The sequence below is a fragment of the Rhea pennata genome, chromosome 6 (assembly GCF_028389875.1).
Source record: "Rhea pennata isolate bPtePen1 chromosome 6, bPtePen1.pri, whole genome shotgun sequence".
NCBI classification, from domain to species: Eukaryota; Metazoa; Chordata; class Aves; order Rheiformes; family Rheidae; genus Rhea; species Rhea pennata.
Genome location: NC_084668.1, coordinates 32,474,994 through 32,497,953, shown reverse-complemented (window position 1 = coordinate 32,497,953; position 22,960 = coordinate 32,474,994). Strand labels below are relative to the sequence as shown.

Here is a 22,960-nt window from a genome sequence, read left to right as displayed (position 1 = left end):
AATATAAAACCAAGGTTAATAACCACAGACACAGACTTTGTATTTCAATATACAAAGCAACTGTAGATACATTGCCCTTCTGCCAGCAGGGGATTCTAGAACATGGGAGGCGTGAAGACCCATCCCAACAGACACACACACACACACACACACACACACACGTGCACGTACATATACGTACATGTATACGGTATGCTGGTAACAGTTCCTGCCCAGGGAAGCCAGAGAGGTGGTTGGTGCAAGCCCCTGGCAACATGCAGTTCATACGAGTGTCACTGCAGTGTCTTGTCCTCTTGCATAGGCAAACACCACAGCTGTTTGTCCTGCTAGACAACCTACTTCAGCATCAGTAAGTATTCATTCATGATATTTGATCATTTAAAAAAAAAAAAAAAAAAAAGAAGTGTTAAATGGTAAGTGCTACTCCAGGAGAGTTTTTTCACCTGTGACTCCCCTACAGTCTGAGTTAATACCGTGCAAAGTTCGATTACAGTTTTGACTGCTCTTTGCCCAAGGGCGCTATGGAGGTAAAGATGCACAGATTAACTTAAGCCATCTAATCAGATTTATGCAGGTGCTGCACACATGCTGGATGGTCTCTGAAGGAGCTGACTCTACTGGAATTAACTCACAGTCACATCAGCCTGGTTTTTTTAAGCAGCAACAAAAATTAAATGACAAGCAGGTAAATGAAAGATTTAGCTTAACAGTTAGCTTTAATAGTCCGCTTAGCAGGCCCTTGTTCCTGTCTGTTTTCTTCAAAACAGAGAGGTTTAAGTCTCTAAAAATTAGTCCAGACTATTGTCATCTAGCTTAGGACCAAATTCCTGGAGGAATGGAATGACTTAATTCCAGCGCGTGTCAGGCTCCAGAGCTATGCAAGACTGACTTTACTTACTTCCCTCCCCACTACACAAACTTTCTAAAAAATAACTTGTATAGCTCCCACAGCAATAAATGTTACCATTGATCACAGAGGAGTTGGCAAACAGCACTGTGGAGGACATCAGAGTTCAACAACACCAGAAAGAAGAGTAAGCCATGAAGCTGAGCTGATTGATTGGCAGTAGAACAAGAACAAAAACTCTCTGTGTTATAATGATCACCCTCAAATTACTATGACATAACTCATTTGCTTCAATGAATCATTCCTTGGTGTTATATTCCACAGTGGGATAGGTGGAATAAATTCCACTAATTCTTAAGAGTCTTATGTAGATAACAGGATGTGGGGTACAATGTCACAAACCTAATGAATTCCTATTATCCTCCTAAAATAGCCCAAGGCCTGTGTGCTCTCATGACCCAGATATCAGCTGTCATTAGAGGCAGCCAGTCCTGCCAGGTCCTCCCTGTCCCGGTCATGTCAGCATCCAGCCACAGACTTATGACTCTGTCTTCAGTAATTCACCTGAATCCTCCACAAACCAATCAGATCTGTTTTGATAGCACCTGCCAAGGCTCATTCTAAAGCTGCTAAAGGAAAAGCGATGAACACAAAGACTTAGCAGTCAGCAGCGTATAGTCTGTAGGAATGATACAGAAGAATAATTTCTTTGCTTTAAATAGTGTTTTTGTTAATATCAGTCTCATGATACAAAGTACACTAGTCACAAAAGACACTCATATTAGAAACCTTATCTCACAAAGAGACCCCTGTAATGTTGGACAGGTGAGAGGGATGAATTAATTCAAATCAGAGCATACACTGTAAATTAGCATTCTTAAGTCCCCTATATATAGGTGTCCTGTGAGCCAGCTGGTCAACGCACCTTTTATTTGCAAGGTCTTCTCAGTGATACAGAGCTGTCGCAGTTCAAGTAAACCCCCTGATTCACACCTTGTTAAAAAGTCTTCTCCATCAGCACGCAGCTCCTTGGGGCTCAAGATGCTCTCAGCACCCAGACACTAGCAGGGAGTCTCAGAGAGCAGGTGATGCTCTCCTTGCGCCGTGGCACCCCGAGGTGGCCCTGGGCTGGGAATCGCAGGTCAGGTGAGCTCACTTCCTGCCCAGGTCACCCGGGCCTTCCTGGTGGTGAGCTGGAGGGGCTGGGTCCTTGCCCTGCCACCCAGGAAGGGCTGGGTGGGGAGCTCTGCTTGCTTTTTCTCCTGGGAAAAGATACGTTTTGTGAACTTGATGCACTGTTTGGAGAATCTTTGTGACTACCAAAGAAGAGATTAAAGTTTTAGCAGCTTAATATACATCTCTCTCTGAAAGACAGCTATGGGAGAGCTGCCAGTTATGGGAAAGGCTGTGGAACCTACAGACCAAGGTGAGCACAGCTTTTAAAAGAATTTAAGTTTGGAGGAGGGGGAGGATAAACAATGAAAAGGAGGAGGTGAATGCAGGAAAGAAAACATGCTAGCTATTAGTTATCATACAAGTATCTGTGTAATGAGTTTCAGCAAAATATGAAATGTGCAACAGAACTTAGCTAAGTATAGAAACAGTCCTTTGAAGCTTGTCTTGTACCCATAATATTCTTTGCTAGTTAAATACCTTGACAAAAGATGAGGAAACAAACCAAACTGAAAAAGGAAAAAAAGGTCTCTTTTTCACACTGTGTAAGAAACAGTGAAAGAAATTTCACAAGCTGAATTCCTGACTACTAAACACTTCCCTTAGCTTATTTGCTTTGCTCCCTTCTGAAGGGGACGTGCTTGCTTGCTTTACCTCCATTGTGAAGCTGCTCTCTTCAGGGTTCTTTGCCTGGTGTTTTTTTTTAAGTTCTGGCTGCAGGCTGTCAAACTTGGATTTGAACCAGCGGTGAGCTTCCTCCAGGTTAACCGTGATCTAGGGAACGCAGTGGTAATTAGAGCTGTGGAGCAAGTGGTTAAATGAAACAACTTCTAGCTTTTGGGCCCTGTGCTGGAAGGGATAGAACAGCAGGCAGGAGTCTCCTCAAATTCTTCCCCTGTGTGTGGGGGCAGGAGCTCACCGTGATCTCCTCCTGCATTGCTGTGGAGACTGGTAACCACTTGGTTAATGCTACAAAGTTGTTTCTTATGGAGCAGTGAATCTTACTGGCAGTAGTCAACACAGTTCTCTTTAGACACAGCACAAAGCGCAGAGGCATTGCGGAGAGGGGGAAAAAAATGGAGGCTGGACATCAAACTCCTTAGAAAGATGCGAGAAAACTAAACCTTGCTTGAAGACTGACAGTTGTTGTAGAGATACATATATATTACTCTTGCTATTAAGGTCTTTTTCTAACAACTGATGAAGTACTGGAACTGGTAAGTAGCATGTAAGATCTCAAGCTGGGGTATTTCTGTTACTTATTTCTTTACTTTATGCTGGTTAATATTCTACAAAAATATCTCAAAGTAGATTTTCATCCCAAACTATTAGAGTAATGCATGAAAATTTGCATATTACTGTACCATAGTACAAGGATGAGGTGATACATGGACAAATGTGACCCCTTGGGTGGTAGAGGGAAATGTGTTTTGGATGACGCTGCATAAAGAACATAATAGTAGTTAGGCAGAAAATACACTTGGGCACAACTAAGTGTCTCTGCCCTTCTCCCTCCACACCCCCCATTAAATCCATTGACATGGAATCCATTGATCCTGATAAAAACAGTAAGCCGTGGGGACAAAAGCTTTTCCTACAAACTCCACTGAATTTAAATAAACCATGCAAGAGACTGAATCTCAAGTTCTCTGACGAAGAGTGAAGTGTATCCTTGACCTTTTCAACTCAGAAGTAATGGACTGGTGTTTATCATAGTTCATTTCTTTCAGTTAAATTTCAAAGGGTCATACAATGCATACCCTGAAAGGGTATCTTGTTACTTCCAATGATTTACAATTCTCATGTTAAATGTCTCACCTGCTCTGATTCTATGCTGGCTTCCTTCAGTTTCTGTTCTGTTTCTTCTTTACTTTTCTTTAGATGTTTGATCGTTTCTTCCAATCTCTAGGTAGAAAAAGAAATGACATCCATTTCTCAATTATTTTTTCATGGCAAAAAGACAAAAATTTGCAGTATTAAGAGCGACTCTCTCTCTCTCTCTCTTTTTTTTTTTTTTTTTTTTTTTTTTACTGTAAAAAGCTTAGAGTTGTATTGAGAAAGACATGGAAAATAACTTTTCAAGTGTCAGACACATAGTGCTACCATAGTGAATGTAAGATAGGTTTGCTACTTGGGCTTTCTGGAACAGATATAGTAAGATTTATATGAGTACCTTTTTTGATATGACATTCATGAAGTCTTTTTACCACCCCCTTCTACAAGCCCAGAGATGACGTATAAAATACTTTCCCTGGTTTCTCACCACATTTTCTTAGTGTCATCATTTTACCTGACACTGGTTTTCCAGCTGCTGCCCTCGCCTTCTCTCCACTTCCAGCTGGGTCTCCAGCTGCCTGTTTTGTGTTTGTATTTCATGTTGGTTTTGCAGCAATTCTTGCATCTCAGTCTGCAAACTTGTTAACTCTGTCACAAATTTTTGGATGTTCTGTGACTGGAGACAACACAAGAATGAAATTTCAACAACTTATTTCATCAGATCAGTCTTTTCAGGAAGCTAGTCAGGAGAACGTACCTGTTCATAATTCTTCTTCTGATACTGCTCTTTCATTGCTTCCATTTCTCTCAGTTCATATTCAATCTCCTGGAAATTGTTGAAAGGAAAACAAAACTTCAGGATTTTCTCAGCCTCATCTGCAGAAACAGGTCCAATGTAACAGCGTACACCCACTGCCCATTTCCTGCCCTGCAGCACTGAAGCTAGAGGAACCACGGCCCAAGTGGGGAAAGGGGAACAAGCAGGCAGCAGAGTAGCAAAGGACTCTTGATTCTCATTTGGGATCAGGCACCAGTGCTACCGTATGTTCCATTAACATGAAGGATGGAAAGGGAATAACCACCACACCAAAGTGACCTTTGGTTCCAGCAAAATAGACCAAATTTGCAAAATGATAAAATGGACAAAAGGCTAACTCAAAAATACATTTTAGGGGGAGGAAGCAAGCTGGGATTCTGGCATATATTTAATGTAGGAACCAAAAACGGGAAAGGCCGTGTGATAGCACCTATAATTGCTCTTGGTCTTCTGTTAAGCATCTGAGTCTAAAGTTAGTTTTCAACCTATTTTCCAGCCTAGCTGCTACAAAGGAACAGCAGTAGTCCTACTTAGGAAAGGGAGTTCTCAGGTACAATATCTGTCTCCATTGAAAAATGTGCACAGACCTTTATCCTCTCTGCATTCTGAGCATTGCTAGCTTTAGACGCCAGGCAATGTCTGACTTGAGCTCTCTGGCTTTTTAGCTTTTCCTTGTAGCTAGCTAAAGACTTTTCCAGCTCTGTTACTTTCTGCCGTAGCTCCCTGTTAGCACGCGAAACTTCACCCAATTTGGAGGATGCTTCTTCAACAGCCTTCTTGAGCTAGGGGACAAAGAAAAAGTGAGTTCACATTGACTGTAAAGATAGGTTCATTTCCTACGCCATTAATAAGGAGAATGCCAAAATGATTCTCTGTCTAGATTATGCTACAGCACCTGGTGATCTGCTGGGGCCTGAGTAATATTCAGGTCAAGCGGAGCTTTATGATCTAGCCCTTAAAAAGCAAAGACTATTTCTGCCTTTCACACTAGTATTTTTATTCCTGGAGATCTCCATACAATGTCAGATTATCCTTTTGAATTCACTGGGATGACTGATACTACGTCTTATGTATGATGGGGTACACAGCGTTAGGGGGATACAGGGCACTTGCAAAAGACAGAGGGCACTGACATTACTATGTGCAGCCACTAAAACACCTGTCTGCCAAAGACAAAATTCTGTTTGCAAGCAGGTGATGGACAACTCCATGATGATTGGAAAAGAGACAACTATTTGTCATGAACTGCTTTTTTTCCTGTTTAAAAACAGGACCTCTGGAAATCAGCCACTGTAATCTTTTAATTCTATCCTTTTTCACCTCAGCAGATTCTCGCTGGGTAGCTTTTCTAGAAGCCTCTCGCTCAACGTGAAACTGCTTCTTCAAAGACTCCAGCCGTTCAGCATACTTCTTTTCTTCAGTCTGAGCTTCTTCCATTAGCTGTTTCCTTTTTAAGGGAAGAAGCAAATTTCATGTGTACATTTAATGTGCTTTATTTTTTAAAAAAACAGAATAAGAAAGAAAAATCCATTATAAATATTTCTTTGGCCTCGGTTATACTCTCAGTAACACTGACACTTAAGGATTTGATTTTGTGAAAACATATATACACTTCATATCTGCTCTATTCCTAAAGAAGTTCCAAATGGCCGCACAAGATAACTTTTTTTGAACTTTAGGACTACTTATTGTCCTTCAGAGAAGTAGGTGGCTAAGCCTGTTTAGACAAAGAGTCTAATGCACCAACACTTATTGTTAACTACTTCTAAAGCTTTAATTACTGATTTTTAGTTTGGGCGGGGGGTGTTAAACAGCTATCCTGTGGTCTCTTTGCTATAGCTACTGCAGGCCACTTCAAAGTGGAAGTGATACCTGCCATCCTTAAGGACAAGCTGTTTGCTGAAAAAGTGCCATGATAACCCTAGTTCCTCAGTACGGCAGAGGAGGCTGAAGAAGCCATTATGTGAACAGACAAAGCAGCTCATTTATGTAGCTCTGTGTAAGTCTATCTTTACCATGCTGCTGGTTCAGGATGTGGTCAGTACTGATACTGATAGATGAGAAGAGCCATAAAAGCCCTCATGTTGGTGAAAAGTTAGGTTTCTCCCCAGCTTTAATATCTTGGATCTGTTCTTACCTGCAGACTATCAGCTGCTGGTGCTCAGTTTCTTTGCTTTTCAGGTCAAATTGAGTCTGGATCAGCTTGTTCTGCAGGGTATTATTGGCCTGCAGAGCTTGTTCCAAACGAAGAGCAAGTTTCTTGTTGTCTGTTCTAGTAACTTCTAGTGCTTTACAAAGTGGTTCCACCTGGGCAGTAAGAAGAGATCAGATTTAGGTTTACTCTAATGAAAAAGCACAGACAGGAACATTGTTCCCTTCCAAGCTTATTGGAAGTAAGAGTGTTCGCTCGCTGCCTGATGACAAACATCCTTTTAGGTACAGGCATCTAGATGGGATTCCCTACAAAGTCAGTCCACAGACTGGTTTAGTCAGAAGGATCAGAGTATCTTGTCATATATCCATGACTCTCTTGGAAAAAAAATGCCCTCACCAACAGTGAGTATGTCTGGGTTGTGAGATAATTATTTGTAAATTAAGTATTTTAAAGAGGGGAAGAAGAAAACAACTCTCTGCCCCCTCTCCCCTCTCCATCCTCCCCCCCCCCTTTTTTTTTTAAGCTGCATAAATTTCAGAAGTCTGTCTCTTTCCAGCCACAGACTGTAACATATTTACCTGTGCCATGGAATCTTTCTTTTTAAAGGTTGTTACTTGCTCTTTATCTTGATCTTAACTTGCCTCTTTCAATACTTGGAAAATGATTTTCCTGCTCTACAGCCTAAAGTTGACAGACTATTTTGCCTCCATTCGTATAAATATATCACACAACGCTATTCTCAAAAATAAGAGGTGATCGGCTCAACCCTGAAGATGCAGTCTCCTGCCTACTACTATGGTAAAATGCAGTCTCTACCTGGCTGCTGTGCTGACTTCCCATGGCAACCACTCTGGCTTGGCAATGTTCCAATTCTGTTTCTAACCTCTGTATTTTCTGTTGATTCTGGCTCCTGAAAACAGAAATGAGATAAACAAATAATACATCATCTTTGTGCACCTCTCCTCTGATCTGGTGGCAATCTCATCGATTCTCTGTTTTCACCATAGGAAGTTTTGCCTGTCACTGAAGTTAAAATTAAGTTTATTCTTGCCTACTTCCCACAAGATGCATAAGACCTGACCAAGCAGAATATTTACAAGCACAACTTTTGCAGAGCTAGCCATGAGCATTTGTTGTGCTTAGTTCATTAGTCCTAAGTACATTTCAGTATTGCAGGAAAAGATATAGGAATTCCTCAAACAAACTTGTCCTAAAGAGTTTATTAGCCAGAGCTGTAGGGAATATGCCACTTCTCAACTGTATCTGTCTAATGCTGATTATACCACAGGAAGAACATCAGCTTCATTTACCTGTCTTTTCTGAGACTGCTGATTTCAGTGTCCTTGTGTCCCAGCTCTGTTTGTACTGCCTGAAGAGCTGCCTGCATCTTGCTATGAGAAGCTAACACATGCTCCAGCATGGCTGTCACCTTACTGTTATCATTCTTTGCTGCCTCCAGCTGGCGCTGCAAGTTTGCCATCTGAAGTACAAAAAAAACAGGCAAAGGAGCAGGAAAAGCAGTTATTTGTTTGATTACAGGATTCTTTTTTTAAGTAAAAAACCTGCATGCTTGCAGAAGTGCTAAGAGTATTGCAATAGTTTTTAACACAGAAATCATTTCTTCCAAATGCACAGTTTTTGTCTTACCCCCAGTAAAAGCCCAAGCAGAGTTTCATCGATAACTTTCAGTGTTTATGAACTCTTGGCACCACAGGAAGCACCACAGGTACATAAAGCTGAGTTTTTAGTCAAAAACCAGTTGTGTCAGCACAGCTCTTCATATGCATCTCTTTCATCCAAGAAACATTCAAAAAGTTTGGGTCTTTTTTTAATTTTCAGCCATTTCTTCATTGTCAGCAACTATTTAATTGAAATGAACCACCTTTCTAACTTGCATTTCATGTTCTCCACTCACCACGTTGGAGTCTCCTTTGTTAAGCCCAGCAGACCATATAACTTTCAATAATCTTGGAGCGAGAATGTCTATTTTATTCTCCAGCCTTTCTTCCATGTTCTTAATAGCGTTTAACAGAATCCTCAGGTTGACCTTAAGACAATCTCCACGTTCAGAAGACTTTCTTGAATGTTCGTCCGGTTCAAAATGAATCCGGTGTAAAGGAGAGTGGGGAGCAAAAGCACGTAAATCAAATTTCACAGTTTCTTCTTTTGAACCTGCAGCTGACCTAGCATTATGATCAGCAGACTTGCGCTGCCAGGGCCTTGCTGGGGATTTTTTTCTTTTTGGTGCCATTTCTGCTACAAAACTAGTCTGTCCACAGAGACAGTGAAGACATGAGTATAAAAAACGGAGAAATTAACAAAATACATTCCAAAATATCTATTAACCAGAGCAGAACTAAAAGGCACATCAGCAGATGGTATGTCTTATTCCTAAGTCTGCGTTACATTAGAAAGATCTCTCGCCCCAAGTAAAACCTCTTAAGGCATCCTTTACAATGTATGGTTTTAAGCTCTCTTCCATGATATATTTCCCACAGCAGCGCAATTTCTTTCCGTGTTCCCTAGCAGCGAGAGACAACGCTGATCAGGTTCTCTTTAGAAGCCTGCGCTTCCCTCACTGTGAGGTCAGCCAGCGTCGCAGCTCCGCGGCACCAGCGTGGCCCCAGGTTCTGCACGCTGCTCCATCCTGGGCCTGCTGCAAGACCTTCCTCTAGCCGCTCTCTCCATCTGCAGAGTGGCAGTACGCAGTACTTCACAGTACTTCTAACTTTCCCCAAATCTGAAAGCTCTCAGGTCATTAACTCTGTCAATGCAATACCCAGTTTCCTTTGACTAACTGATGGATAATCCTCTACAATGGCGAATTAAGGTACAAAAGAAACTTTAATTTTGCTTCTTGGAAACACGATGGCAGAAATAGGACCTTCTGTTCTCCAGGCAAGTGTCCTAAACACAGTTACATCCTCTATCTAATTTCTACAGCATGGCATGCAGATTACTGATATACAATCATCAGTTTGATGCTTAAACCTTCTTAGAAATTCTGCAACTCAACAAACATATTACAAGAATGCTATTCTAAGCTATAAATTCAAGCAACTGTACCAAGACTTCCATTTACAAGCAAGAACAAACTCTAAAGGGTATATGCTCTTTACAAACTTCCATTCCTTCTCAGATACCAAAGCAACCTCATGACAGAGCAGAGTCCATTTTGCCACGTAAAACCTACAAGCTTAGTTTCACTGCTCAGGATAATACAACCTTTCTGTGTGCTCATATCCATCAAGACTGAGTGAACTGATTGAATTAGATTCTAACTGGCTGCCTCCAATCAAGACAGCAAGTTGAGCTAAGTATTACCTGCAACTATTTGTTCTTACTGGAAATTAATAGTAAATCATGAGGACTATCCTTACAATCTCATAAGCTGTGTGCTTTCCAGCTTGAATACATGCAATTAACTTGCATGAAAACAGGTCTGATACCTGTTTTAGTTGAGCTTCCATCCTTCTCATGTTAATTTCATTGAAATCAAATTCTGTATTTACCTGTAAACTAGGATGCTACAGCTAATACTAAATGTTCTTTGTTCTTCAAGAAAGTGTGTTAAATCTGATTTCCAATGACTACTTACACATTAGTTACAGTCTGAACATAATTGAGGAGTAAGTTCTCTAAATCCTATTGTACCTGAGTATATTTGGTCTCTAGGGCTGCACTCTACACTTGTGAAGTTGGCTATTATCTAAATGTGCATCTGTAAAAGACTGCAATTCTTCCTTCAGCTGCTGCACTTTAGTCTTAAGAAAAGCAAAGATGGACTCAACAGAAAATGGAAAAATTGAAATGGAAAAGCGTTAGCTTGACTGAAACATAGAAGCTAAGAATGTGATGATTCCTCTTTGACCAGAGCAAACATGTTTTATTTTTGCCAAGTCTCATAACAGGAAGAGAATCATTTCCAACTTATCCTTGCATAACAATAATTATGCAATAATCACCTACCATCAGATATAGGGACACTACATAAATGTGTAGCTTTCTCACTTTTCTAATAATAACTACATGCTATATGCTGCTTTTTGAAAGAATCTCAAGAATTTTTGCATCACTGCCCCAAATTCCATGATGTCACACCAAATGAAATGAAAGCTTCACTTTCAACACCTGATCTTCCTTCCAGCTAACTTATGCTTAAGAAAAATTACATAAGCTTTCTATTTATGCTTATCACCACAGCTTGCCTCTCTCCTTGTTAATTTCTGTTTTCTATAAACCTTTCCATGTTTTCAGCGTTTCAACCAAGTTTCTACTCATGTATTTGTTTTAAAGTCCGCTGGTCCTTCTTAGCCATTAAACAACTTATTTATCAGAAGTTCTAGAGATAATATGTCAAAAACATCTTGGCCTCATCTGTCACCCAAACATAGTAGGCAGGATGTGCAGAATCAAACATGGTTTTGATATAAAACCACCTTAATAAATGTGCTTAACATTGCACAAATAAATAAGAATGTCCCTCCAAATTAAATAGTGAAGAGCTAAGGTTAAACAACCTTATATTAGATGAACATAAGAGGAGTTCCCCCTTTAATCTGATAAACAAGATGCTGTCAGGTACCTGAAGTTCTCCTTTGTCATAGGCCAGTTTATTCTTGCTGTTAGTTAGCTCTGCTAGCACCTGTTGCACCTTCTGCTGAGCATGCTGAAGAAACAAGAGCACAAGTCACCATTTCCTAAGAAAAATAAGGCAAAAAGCAACAAAAAAGGGGTTCAATGCCCCATTTCTCTGATTTTTTTTTTAAACTCTCCCCTGCTGAGTTATAGCACCTTCCATAAGCTCTTTTCTTTCTTTTTTCTTTTTTTTTTCTTTTTTTTCCCCTCCTTTTTCCTTCAGGTGGAAATTCTCAATTAAGTGAAACGCTAAAAGAAGGAAGGAGGGTGTGAGACCAAAAAAAAAAAAAAAAAAAAACTAAGAGGTATAAGGCCAACTTCGTCTCTAGGAAGAGCCACTCAGATTAGTACAGATGGCCATATGAGAAGAAAGATATATCTTTGATAAGAGGAGCACAATAGCAAAAAGAACTAGGAGAAGAATGAGAAAGCATTGATAAAAGGAAAATAAAATAATTAAGAGTAAGAATAGCGAAAGAATACAAAAAAAATAAAACAAGGAAACTCTAAAGTTCTGAATGCTATATTAATTCATAGTCTTTAAGTAATGACTGTCAAAGGAGTTCTGAGTCAAAGAGCAAACAAGATATATGTTAGAGACTAATTACTTCAGAAATGTAATCTTCATTAATAAAAAAATAAATATTCAGAATGTTTCAATTAATTCTTCTTTAGCATCTTGATCTTATGACCTTTTCTGCAACTAAGTGTTTCTTAAGATCTCTAGCTTATACAACTGGTCATTACATCTGGTACTTTTAAAAAGATAATGGTAAGAACACTGCAGACACCTCGCAACTTTTCTGGAACCAGTCAAGTATGCTGACGCAGGTGACTGAGTAGTGAAAAACAACTGAATGGGAACAAGGTAAAAATGAGAATCTGGTCCCAAAGTGCAAATTGCCCACAGAGTAGGGAATAAAATAGTTATTAACTCCTTGCTGACATATATAAGGACCAGAAAACGGAATGGAGTCATAAGACTTAAATAGCATATCTAAATCTCCAATACTTGAGGCTCAAGTAGTCTCAAATTCCACACAGTCACTAAATCTTAAAGAAGTGTAACATTTGAGAAGTTATTTTATTCTTTTGTTTTTATTATTTCCTTTTTTGATTCCCTAGTTTGATCTTCCACTTGCCATACAATCCAGATTATTTCAGACTGCAGTTTCATAACCTTATAAGTAACTGTACCAGGTATTTTTATTATAAAGCAGGTTACTTGCTGGTGTTCCAGTGCAGCCAAGCGATCCAATAGCCTCTTGTTTCCTTCTGCTAGTGTCTGCAAAGAGGATTTCATTGAAGCCATTTCTAGCTATAAACAGAAAAATACAAATACAACTCCCTTCATACCGCTTTCAGATTTTCAGTCACTTGACAAAACTGCAGTACTATATATGAATTAGGTACAGCCTCTACTTTTTTGGAGAGCCTTTCCCCAATGGTGAAACTCCACAAATCAATCAGTTAGTCACGCTGACTTAAATTATCATGCTAAGGACTCTCTCATTTATACCACAAATGCTACACTTCATTTTCCAGGCTATGCAAGGGAGCTACACAGGTAAAACAGCTGGAAGTGGCTAAAAATTATTTATCAAGTTTGCAATAGTAACATGACAAATTTATTAATATAAACAGGGCCTTGTGTAAGTAAGCAGTAGGTTTTCTGTCCCAAAGACATAAATATAGACAGGAGTTGTAACAAACAGCAAAGTGAATATTATGACTATGATAATTAGAACACTATTTAGAACTATTTTAATTAAAAGAAAATAAGGAAAATGAAATCTTATTGGAAGACAGAATACTAAGTTTAAAGAACAGTCCTATATATTGAAAGATACCTTGTTCTCTGTTTTTTCTACTTCCAGTTTGTTCCTTTCCTGTGCTATTTCATTTGCTGTTGTCTTTATCTGTGACAAGAAATATGAAATAATTTTTAAGTCATCTGAAAAATTTCTAGATTCATAGGAGTTCTACATACCTATAAAACTATTGATCAGAAGGTCACAAGTCAACTCTGAAATTCAAAATATCTGCAGAGCTGTCCTGTTCTCCTTCCCTTTTAATGCTCCAGAAAGGAGACATTACAGGTCAAAATACAGAACTAAGAAAGAGGAGTGTGTCTGTTCTTGCCATGGTAATAGCAACAGATCTTCCTTCCAAAAGCAAAACTGGTATGAAAATAAGGATTTTAAAAGAGTAGATCCTAAAGCTGCCCTGAAGGATACACCTTTAAAATAGTAAATTTTATGTACTTCCTGTTTAAGATCGTCCTTTTCAGCTATCAGAGATCCTAAAGCCATCTCCAGTTCACCTTGCAGTCTAGCAACAGTACTCTCCAGCAGCTTTCTCTGTGTGGCTGCTGCTTCCTCCTTGAGGCTTGCTTTCTGTCTGCATTTGCCATGCTCTGTATGCAAGGCCTTCCTAAAGAAAGACACAAAACAGCCAAGCTGGAGTTCTAGCTCAATACAGGACAAGGAGAACAGAAGATGGCCTCTATATTAAATACTAAACCTTCTGTGCTAGTAAGTAACAAGCGTTAGAGAAGCAGAATACAAGGTGGCAAGCACGCAAGGGAAGATGGAGAAGACAGAGGCTGCAGTTGAGAAAACGCCTCACAGCTCTTTCTGAAGCTGAGCCCTCTCATGTTGCACACACTGCAGCTCTCCAAGAATGTCAGCACAGGCAGCATCCAGAAGGTAGTCTTGCTCCTGCAGCTGCTGAGTCATCTTTTCTTGTTCTGCCTAAAGGGAAATATTACTTAGGCAATTAACACCAACATCAAAACAATAGGGACAAGGATATTTAACTAACAAAGCTGTTAATTTATCACCAGGTTCCTGTGTTGTCCCTATAGTTGCACATGCTGCTTCTTGGATAGGTGTCAAAAAGCAAAGTTACCTTATCCAGATGGAGCTTTCTCTATCATTTTTTTAATCTCATTTAGGTTCTGATGGTTTCTACTTAGCTTCTTCATCTACAGCCAGCACAATGCCCGTTAATTCCTCCTTGCATCTTTCTTAGAGGTTCTTACAGTATATTTCTTACAAACCATTTATTACATCTAGACTCTTTCCCCTCCTTCTTCGTAACAGGCTTTTATTTGTGGTACTGAAATAATAGTTTTTGGACCACATTAAGTTTTATTTTTTCTTTTTAGAAAACTTTTTGGAACTGATAACTTAGCAAGTTTTAACAGTTCTAAAGTTGTAAGTTCTTAGAATTCAGCCTTTTTAAAACTTATATCACTATGTGATATTTATATGTAGAGTACTTTGCTATATCCCCATAGGTTATCGGTACTGTCTTGTCAGCTGCCTAATATCCAAGTTGCAGACAACCTTCTTGGACTGTTTCACGTGTAGACTACACACCTTAAGGACAGCCTGATGATCTGAAATGAGTTTAACGTTCTCCATGGCAACATTTTGAAGCATGGTGCTGAGGTCTGAGCATTGCTGGCTTAAGTGGTCATTAAGGACCTGGTTAGACAGAGGAAGGAGGAAGATGACAGACATTTTCAGACTTTTTAGCATAGTAGGGCATCAGATACCTTACAAAATCTTTCGTAGATCTTGTTTTGCTCAACTATAGCAAAAGTGTAAAGAAAATGCATTTAAGTGTGCGGTAAGTTACGGGAGGAGCGGGGGGATGCAGGCAAAGTTTGACATACCAATCAAGAATAATCACTTATCAATTCTGAAGTCCAGAAAAAAGACAAGTAATGTTTCTAAATGAAGGCAAAATCGAAAGAAGGCTCCGTAACAACTTCATGTTGAGGTCAACATTTTGTCTCAAAGGCAGAGGAAATTTTAGCCAAGCAGCTGCTTTAGATTTATCTCATTAATAGAAATGCACTGATATAGAATCTAAAGGTACGAAGAAATATAAAGGCACTATTTTAAGGATATAAGAAGGTAATAGTACTTAAGGATAATGAAGTAGGAGCAGCAGTAATTCTTCATATCTTGTCCTTCAGATAAGACACTTGCAATAAAGCTGATTTAAATCAACTACTGTGAAGAAAACTTTCCAGCCTTAAGTTTAGGAAATCATGAATAGTTACCTGATTGAACTTCCTTTACTGGAAGTTGTTCATTAGCCTATATTACCTGAGGGCACTGAACTTTAATCTACTAAGCTGTACTTGAGGCTTCCCACCGAATGTGTGACAATTTCCCGTTACAATCACTTGGTTTGCTATACATTATTTTAAAAGCATACGAAGAAGAGCTATTCTCATTACCTGTACTTTCTCTGCTGCTTCCTGCAGGGCAGTTATTTTAGACTGAAGTTGCAGGTTCTCTTTTTGTTGACTGTTAAAGGACAGCTGTGCATTCTAAGGGGCAATAAAAAAGAACTTCCACTGATACAAATTTAAAATATGTTGTCATTCAGCCAGGAACTTCATACATTTCAAGTCTTTGTCTCACACTTACCTGTTTCTTTTAAGCTACTGCCACATGGCCCTGTGCTCTTGCAAGCACTAGACATGGCTGCTGTAGTACAAGCCTCTTTCCCAAATACACCTTGAAAGTAATAATCAAAGTACTATTGCTTGATTTGCAGCTGCTTTAACTTTGCTTTGAAAGTTAGGTCAACTTCACATCCCTTCTCAACTCAAACTTATTTGCCTCCATTACAATTAATCTTGACATTTTTTAAGCTAAAAGGTCTTCCTGCCAGAAGTGCCAGAATTCCCAAATCAAGGAATCCTTTCCCAGCCTGAAAGATTGCTGGCTGGGAAAGATCTAAGTTGAGTTTTTAGTTTATGTTCACTGAAACTTATTCTTTCAAAGACAGTTTCTGTCAGCACACACAGCCTCTACAAAGGCTGTACGCACACCTCTTTAACCATTTAGTGCCCAGCTGAGTGAGGCCCTGATTTTCTACAGTGTTAATTTACTAATCCATCTATTTGTCTCCTTTTTATGTGACGATTGTGTTACTACTACTATGTTTTGCTGTCAGCTCTAGACTTTCCAAAGAAGGCATTCAAACGACTGTTTCAATATTTCAATGCAGTGTAACGGTTAATTTTTCCAAAAACAAGCAGTGCAAGCTCAGGTTGGTAAAATAATTAACAAAATGTGTTTAGTGGTTAGTACCCTTGGTGGCATTTGTCTACATTAAAAATTTGGCCTCTAAAATATGGTACATTTGAAAGATCTCAAACAGGTTGCTGTTTCTGATCTCTGTATAGCCATTTTTCTCACTAATAATTATTTACAACTTACTTTTGCTTCTTCATCAAGCTGAGAAATGATACAGTTTCTGGAGTCTAAAAAAAGAAAAGAACATCAGGATACGGTTTGTTATCTGGTAATATTAAAAGGTGACATTTTGAATTGATGTTTTAGTTTGCCTAAGTTGCTTAATATGCCACAAGATAAGATTTCTATAAATGTGCTGCTCTTTAGTGCTTTTATTGATAGCTTTAACATTTTAAGAAAAACTAATGTACAGCTATCATTTACTCTGTAAATGAAGTGCAACTTATTTCTCAGTTTTACAGTTAAGCACACAATTATGCCACTCTTACCACACCACTTTCGTGATTGCTTAAGCAATTCAGATAACCCATAGAGTACAAGTTTCTTGTTCAGCTGTTTCTCTACTGTATAAACAACTGATTTGTCCTGACTGTACCCACAGCCTACAGTTGTTGTGTACTAACAAATTATAGTAGTCAGATCCTTGCTTAAAACATACAGAACTAGAAGTAGAACAATTTTGCTGTATTCTGAATCAACTTGTCTATAACAGTTACCCTTATTCTGCTCTGCTGGATGAGATACTGACAAAATGGAAGACAACAAGAGACAATTCAGAACAAGCAGGGTGGGGAGGGAAGTCTAGCCAAAATATTACAACATCCAACGTATCATCTATGAAGATCAGTCAAAAGTTATTTCAATTAAGAGACAAAAATCCTTGATCAGTAGGATTATTTTATACAGAAGAGAATTTGTATGTCTTATTTGTCACTTGCATGTGGATTTGTTTTGAAGAATTTTTCTGCCATCAAAGAATCTCTCTCCTTCAGCCAACTTTGCCATATCATAACAAGATTCTCCCCTCTTGCCATGGCTTATTTAGAAAAGCTGAATGCATTTGTGAACTACAGGTTAATTACTTTTGGTATACCAGGATGCCTGTGGTACATAGAAAACCAAACACAAAATACGGGAAACGAGCACTTCTCTAACATGAGGAACCAGAAATCTGAAAAAGGTCCTGAGGGAATTATCACAGGAAGAACAATTATGCTAAGATTTAAGGCAGGGTTACTGCAAATTATCATTTGGGAATAAGGAACAGATGTTAGGTTAGGAATGTGTACCTGCAATTGTTACAAATATATATCTTTCCCCCCAAGTGTGGCAAATGCCATTTAACTCCCTTATAAGCAGCTACTTTCGCATCAATAGACTGGGAATCTAAATCAGATCAACTAGAAGCTTATCCAAAATGCTTTTTCCTATATATAATGTTTACTACAGCATGGTTTTTTTAATCACTTCAAAAGACTCAAGAGCAATGAGCATTCTACTTCCACATCAGTTCAGGAATCATGTGTTACAATTGCTTCCCAGATTGTCTCCTCTAAAAACAATCTATGCTGACGAAATCTATTAACATTATCGTTGCCTATTTGTTACCCTGATTATTACTGTGGCCAATTTCCTCTAAGTAAACCCAGTCTTCACAAACATCACGTGCAAACTAAGAGAAGCCTTTAAAAGTTCAGCATCTCTCAAGCTGCCCTCCATTCCAGTTAACTGATACACCTACTAAAAGTCTGGAGAACCACAGTACTCCTAGTGATGTCCTTGTTTCCACTCACTGTGGAAGCAGGGCTACAAAGATATGGTAAGAACTGTCATACCCAGCTCAGCTTTCAGCTGTGTGCACTGCTGTTCCAGCCAAGCAGTTCTTTCCTTCTCCTCTTGCAGCCTCTTTCGGGCTAGCTGGACATCTTTACGCAACTCCTGGCAGTCCTGCTGCAGTATCTGCACCTTCAATGATATCACAGATTATTCTTCAAGATGCAAATTTCAGTGAGGCAAACTAAGCAAATTACAGACCCTGAAACATTGATCCAACTGGAAAAGAAATAGCCTGATCAGCTTCTCTTTCACCTTGCCCCAACCAAATTCTATGCAGAAGACTCTCTCATGGCAAATAATTAAATTTCCTTATGTTACACAGTGTACATGTTTCATAACCACCTTTACAAGACAGATGGAATCAAACAAGTTTGCATTATTCAAGATGACAGAAAAGGTCGAACTATAAAAGATGAAGGTGAATATTACATGCAATGCACTCTACAAGTCTGACTCATTCTCTGTTTTCTGAGAGACTTTTGTTTTGTTTTTACACTAATTGTAAATAGATCATTGGGTTAGCTATAGCCATCAGAAAGTAATAGATGGATTAAACTGAGCCTTTACTTCTCATAAATTTAATAATGCATCCACAATGTTTTTCTATTTCTGCTGTAGAAAAACAGGAAAAAATGAAAGGGATGTAGGAAAGAAAAATCTAGTAATTTCTAATACAATTTTGCTGTAAGTGTCAAAAAGAGACAAAGAGACCTTGACGGTCATCAAAAAAGATGGAAAAAAGATTAAGTGTTCAAATTGTGATTCTTTGCTATTTGCTTTATTTATCCTAAACTATCATTACTGTTGCTATGAATTCAGAAGTGATAGAATGGCTGTCTGTGGCTTGTTTGTATGCGTGCATGCAGACAGGGAGGTTGTTTTTATTTTTATTTGAAGTATGTATTTCTGCCATATTTCTCCTCCTATCCTCAAAAATAGCTACATAATATAAGTGCAACAAAAAGGTAAAATCTAGATTTGTAATTATGGCAATTAATGGAGAAAACCTTGTTACTCCCAAGACATTTAAGGACTGTGGAGAATATTTTCAGAAATCTTGTTTTCTAATAGAAGGTTTTATCAATACCTTCATAATAAAGACAATTTAATATTAAACAAACAGATGTAGCATCATTTGCAATTACTCATAAGATAACAAAAGCACTAAGATAGCAAAAAATGTATGATTTGTATCTTTTAGATAAGATTTATTTTTTCTGCTACTAGAAGAGTGAGTCAATCTACAAAAATACAAAGATAAACCAATCAGTATCTTTCATCTTACTGGTAAAACTAATACCCACAAAACCAGATACATACATAATCTTCCTGTTTTCACACCCCTCTGCAAACTGTTCATATTTCTCACTCTGTCAGTTATTTTCAGAACTTGAAACCTACTTTATTTATGAAGAGATAGAACACATCCTTGGCACATTTGCAGAGGATACTAGAAGATGCAGAGGATAAGCAGCTGACACACTGAACGGCAGAGCTTTGATTCAGAAAGACCTTGATATACTTGACCAATGGGTCAACAGAAACCTTGTGAAGTTTAGCAGAGACTTCAAGTCTCTGCACCCGGAATGAAACCACCCCATGCACCAGTACAGCCTGGGAACAGACAGAGGGAGCAGCAGCCCTGTTGAACAGGACCTGGGGTTACGATAGATGCCAGGCTGAATATAATCAGCAGGTGCTCTCACTGCAAATAAGAGAAACCACCTAATGAAATACGTTAGCAGGAGCTTGGCCAACTTTATAGAAGTTATTTTCCCCCTCTGATGCTGGTGAGGATGCACATGGAACACTGTACCGTTTTTGGGTCCCTCGGTTCAAGATGGAGAAAATGGAGGGGGTGACAATAGACAACTACAAGGATGGATGGCGTCTATGAGAAGAAGCTGAGGGAACTGGGCTTATTTAGTCTGGTGAAGAAGAGGTTAAGGCAGGATCTAACTGCAGTAGGGTAGTTACAAAGATAATGGAATCAAACTCTTTTCAATACCGCCAGACAATACAAGAGGGGGCAATAGCCCCTAATTCAAGCTTGGGAGGCTCAGATTGGGCTCTAGGAAAAGATCTTTTTAACTGGAACAATACTGCAGCACTGGAAAAAAAGACCTAAAGAGGCTGTGGAATCTCAGTCCTTGGACTCTGCTAGACAAATCCACCACTACTCAGTCTAATATTGATGATACCTCCTTCAAGCAGGAAGTTGGACTGGATGATCTTTTCTAACCAGTGTTTCTATGGTTCAGGTTAAGGAGTTTGGTTTTGTTACTATACACTGTATCACACTTTAGCAGTAGTGAAGTATTTTAACTGTTCTCTAGACTGGATATATAAGCTCTTGCTTTTCCTCCCAGATGATAAAAGGAAAAAAGATACAAAAGTATTAAAAAGTTTCTCTAACCTGCTTTCGTTCTGCTTCTACCATTGTTTCCATGTCCTGTACCTGACACATCATGGTTGCTTGAGATTCCTCGAAAGATTCCCGCAGGCTGATCTCCTGTGACAGCTGTTCTGTTAGCTAGCGAAAAACAAAATAAAATAAAAAACTCCTAATCAGATCTAATTAAATAGATTGAACAAACACTTTGAGATCATATATGAATGATGTTCTGCCTGGGATATTTAGCTATGAGCAAAGCTGGCAGCCTCCTTTGGATTGCGCACATTTTGAACTTGCACCCGCACTATTATTTAAAGATATTCTTCAAAGCTTTAAACAATACTTAGCAAATTCAGCTTTCTGCTATGCTTTTTGCTCTTGTACTTACATCCTGCAATCTACAGTTCATTTTCTGTTTTGTGTTCCTCAGCTGCAATTGCTACATCCATCTAAAGAAGATGAAGGGAACAAATATTTCTATCCCGTCCTATTGTGTTCATGACTAATTCAAAAGCAATAGGTATTATAAAATGCAACACCTATGCTAAAACCCACCTAGAATTTGATTTCTATCTCCGGTTTGATGTTCTCTGTTCTGAAGCACTGAATAGAAGAGCGCAAGCACTAAGAAGAAACGAATTCTTTAACAGTTAGGGAGATTAAATGACATACTCCACTGAAGTTTTCTTTAAGGGAGATAACAATAGAAGTGTAAGTTCCCAGAAAAGCAGAAAAGCTGCTGAGAACTCCACAAATGAAAACTAGGATGAACTTAAATCATGAAGAAGGGAGAATTACAAATTTCAATTATTTTTATTTTTGATTTGTTGTGTAGTTATTTTTTTACTGGTGAAAACAGAGAATCTCATTGTCAAAATGTTTTTTTCTTACAATCAGTGATAACAACCAGTATCATAAATGCTCATTTCTAACAGAGCATACCTTTCACTTATCTATATCTCAGAGATCATAGTACTTAAAGTACTACAGACAAGCCTATTAATCTGAAAACAAAGTAAGATCATAATCTCTCTCTATGTGCCAGCTTTTGTACCTTGGTTGCAGTTCTAATCTCCAGAGCAGCACTTAGTCTTTGAACTTCTTCTTTTGCCTTTTCCTCAGCCTCTTTCACATCACTTAGTTGCTGGCGTAATTTCATTGCCTCTTGCTGTACAACCTTCATTTCCTGCAAATGCTCTTCCTGCACTGCATTTAGCCGTTGCTCCAATCGGGCTGCCAGATAGCAAAAGGAAAAAAAAAATTAAGAGAAGAAACATATAAAGGCAAAATAAACAATGAAGAAGTTAAAAAAAAATCACTACCTGCATGCTTTGGATTCAGCTCCTTTTCCATCTGCAGATGGAAGATGTTTAATTTCAGTGTCTGTAGAACACTCTCTAACCAACACATTCGATTCACTAGTGATTCACAGTTTTTCCACAGTGTATTTTCTCCCACAAATGCTAGCCTGGCCTGCACAGGACTTACGGCTGGGTAGCTAGCAGGCGTCTCTAAAGTCTTCGAGTGGAAAAGATCAAGGCTGAAAAGGAGAGAAGATTGACTTACTACATATATGCACATACCCAGTTGTACGTACGCATTACAGAGGTGAACAGACTATAAACCACACTTCATGCTGCTGGAAGGTTTCTACACTACCAGCTCCCTCGGGGAGGGAAGCCCAACGCACGGCAAACGGCTGCAAAGTGGCGCAGCACAAGGAAAGCCTGAGCCCTGCGGGAAGGAAAGGCTCTGCCCCCGCCCTCTGCCACCTCTGCCCGTTGCTGCCGAGCGCCTCCAGGTCTCCCGCCAGGGCGCTGGCCTGCTCTTCGGCCACCCGCATGCGCTGGCGCAGCACGGCGAAGGCCTCGGCCGCCGTCGCCTTGACACTCGTGGCGCTGACCGTTGGCCTGGCCATGGCGGCGCCGGCCGCCGCTCCCGCTCCGCGGGGCCCGCGCCAGCGCTGCCCAAGGCACCCCTCGCACGGTGGCGGCGGCGCCCTGCCCGCCTCGCTGTCGCTGTCCTCAGAGCCCGCGGAGGGCCCAGCCCGCCGCCATCACGCTCCTTCCCCGCTTCAAACCCGCCGCTCGCCGCGCGGCCACCCCCCGCGCATGCGCGCCCAGCCGCGGCGGGGCGCCCGCAGGCGGCAGTCCAGAACCTGGGACAACGCACGCCGCAGCGCATGCGCTGCAGGCGGGAGGGGGGGGGTGCGCCAGAGCATGCTGGGAGTTGCAGTCCGCCCCCCCTCCATATACCACCC

General features: G+C 39.7%; 1 protein-coding gene across 1 annotated transcript; it reads right to left on the bottom strand.

Moving 5' to 3' along the window:
• Positions 1-1,662: 1,662 nt before the first annotated feature.
• CCDC150 (coiled-coil domain containing 150) lies at positions 1,663-22,618 on the bottom strand. Its single transcript, XM_062578944.1, has 27 exons — positions 22,473-22,618; positions 22,023-22,240; positions 21,755-21,933; positions 21,259-21,324; positions 21,089-21,139; positions 20,722-20,838; positions 18,305-18,434; positions 16,653-16,696; positions 15,662-15,754; positions 14,790-14,897; positions 14,035-14,159; positions 13,671-13,839; positions 13,257-13,325; positions 12,632-12,691; positions 11,354-11,437; positions 10,452-10,532; positions 8,684-9,037; positions 8,079-8,248; positions 7,585-7,678; positions 6,751-6,920; positions 5,934-6,060; positions 5,201-5,395; positions 4,554-4,622; positions 4,311-4,472; positions 3,839-3,925; positions 2,675-2,794; positions 1,663-2,109 (listed from the first exon to the last, which is right to left on the bottom strand). The coding sequence occupies exons 1-27, from the start codon at positions 22,616-22,618 to the stop codon at positions 1,990-1,992; spliced, it is 3,408 nt and encodes a 1,135-aa protein (XP_062434928.1). The 3' UTR covers positions 1,663-1,989.
• Positions 22,619-22,960: the final 342 nt, after the last annotated feature.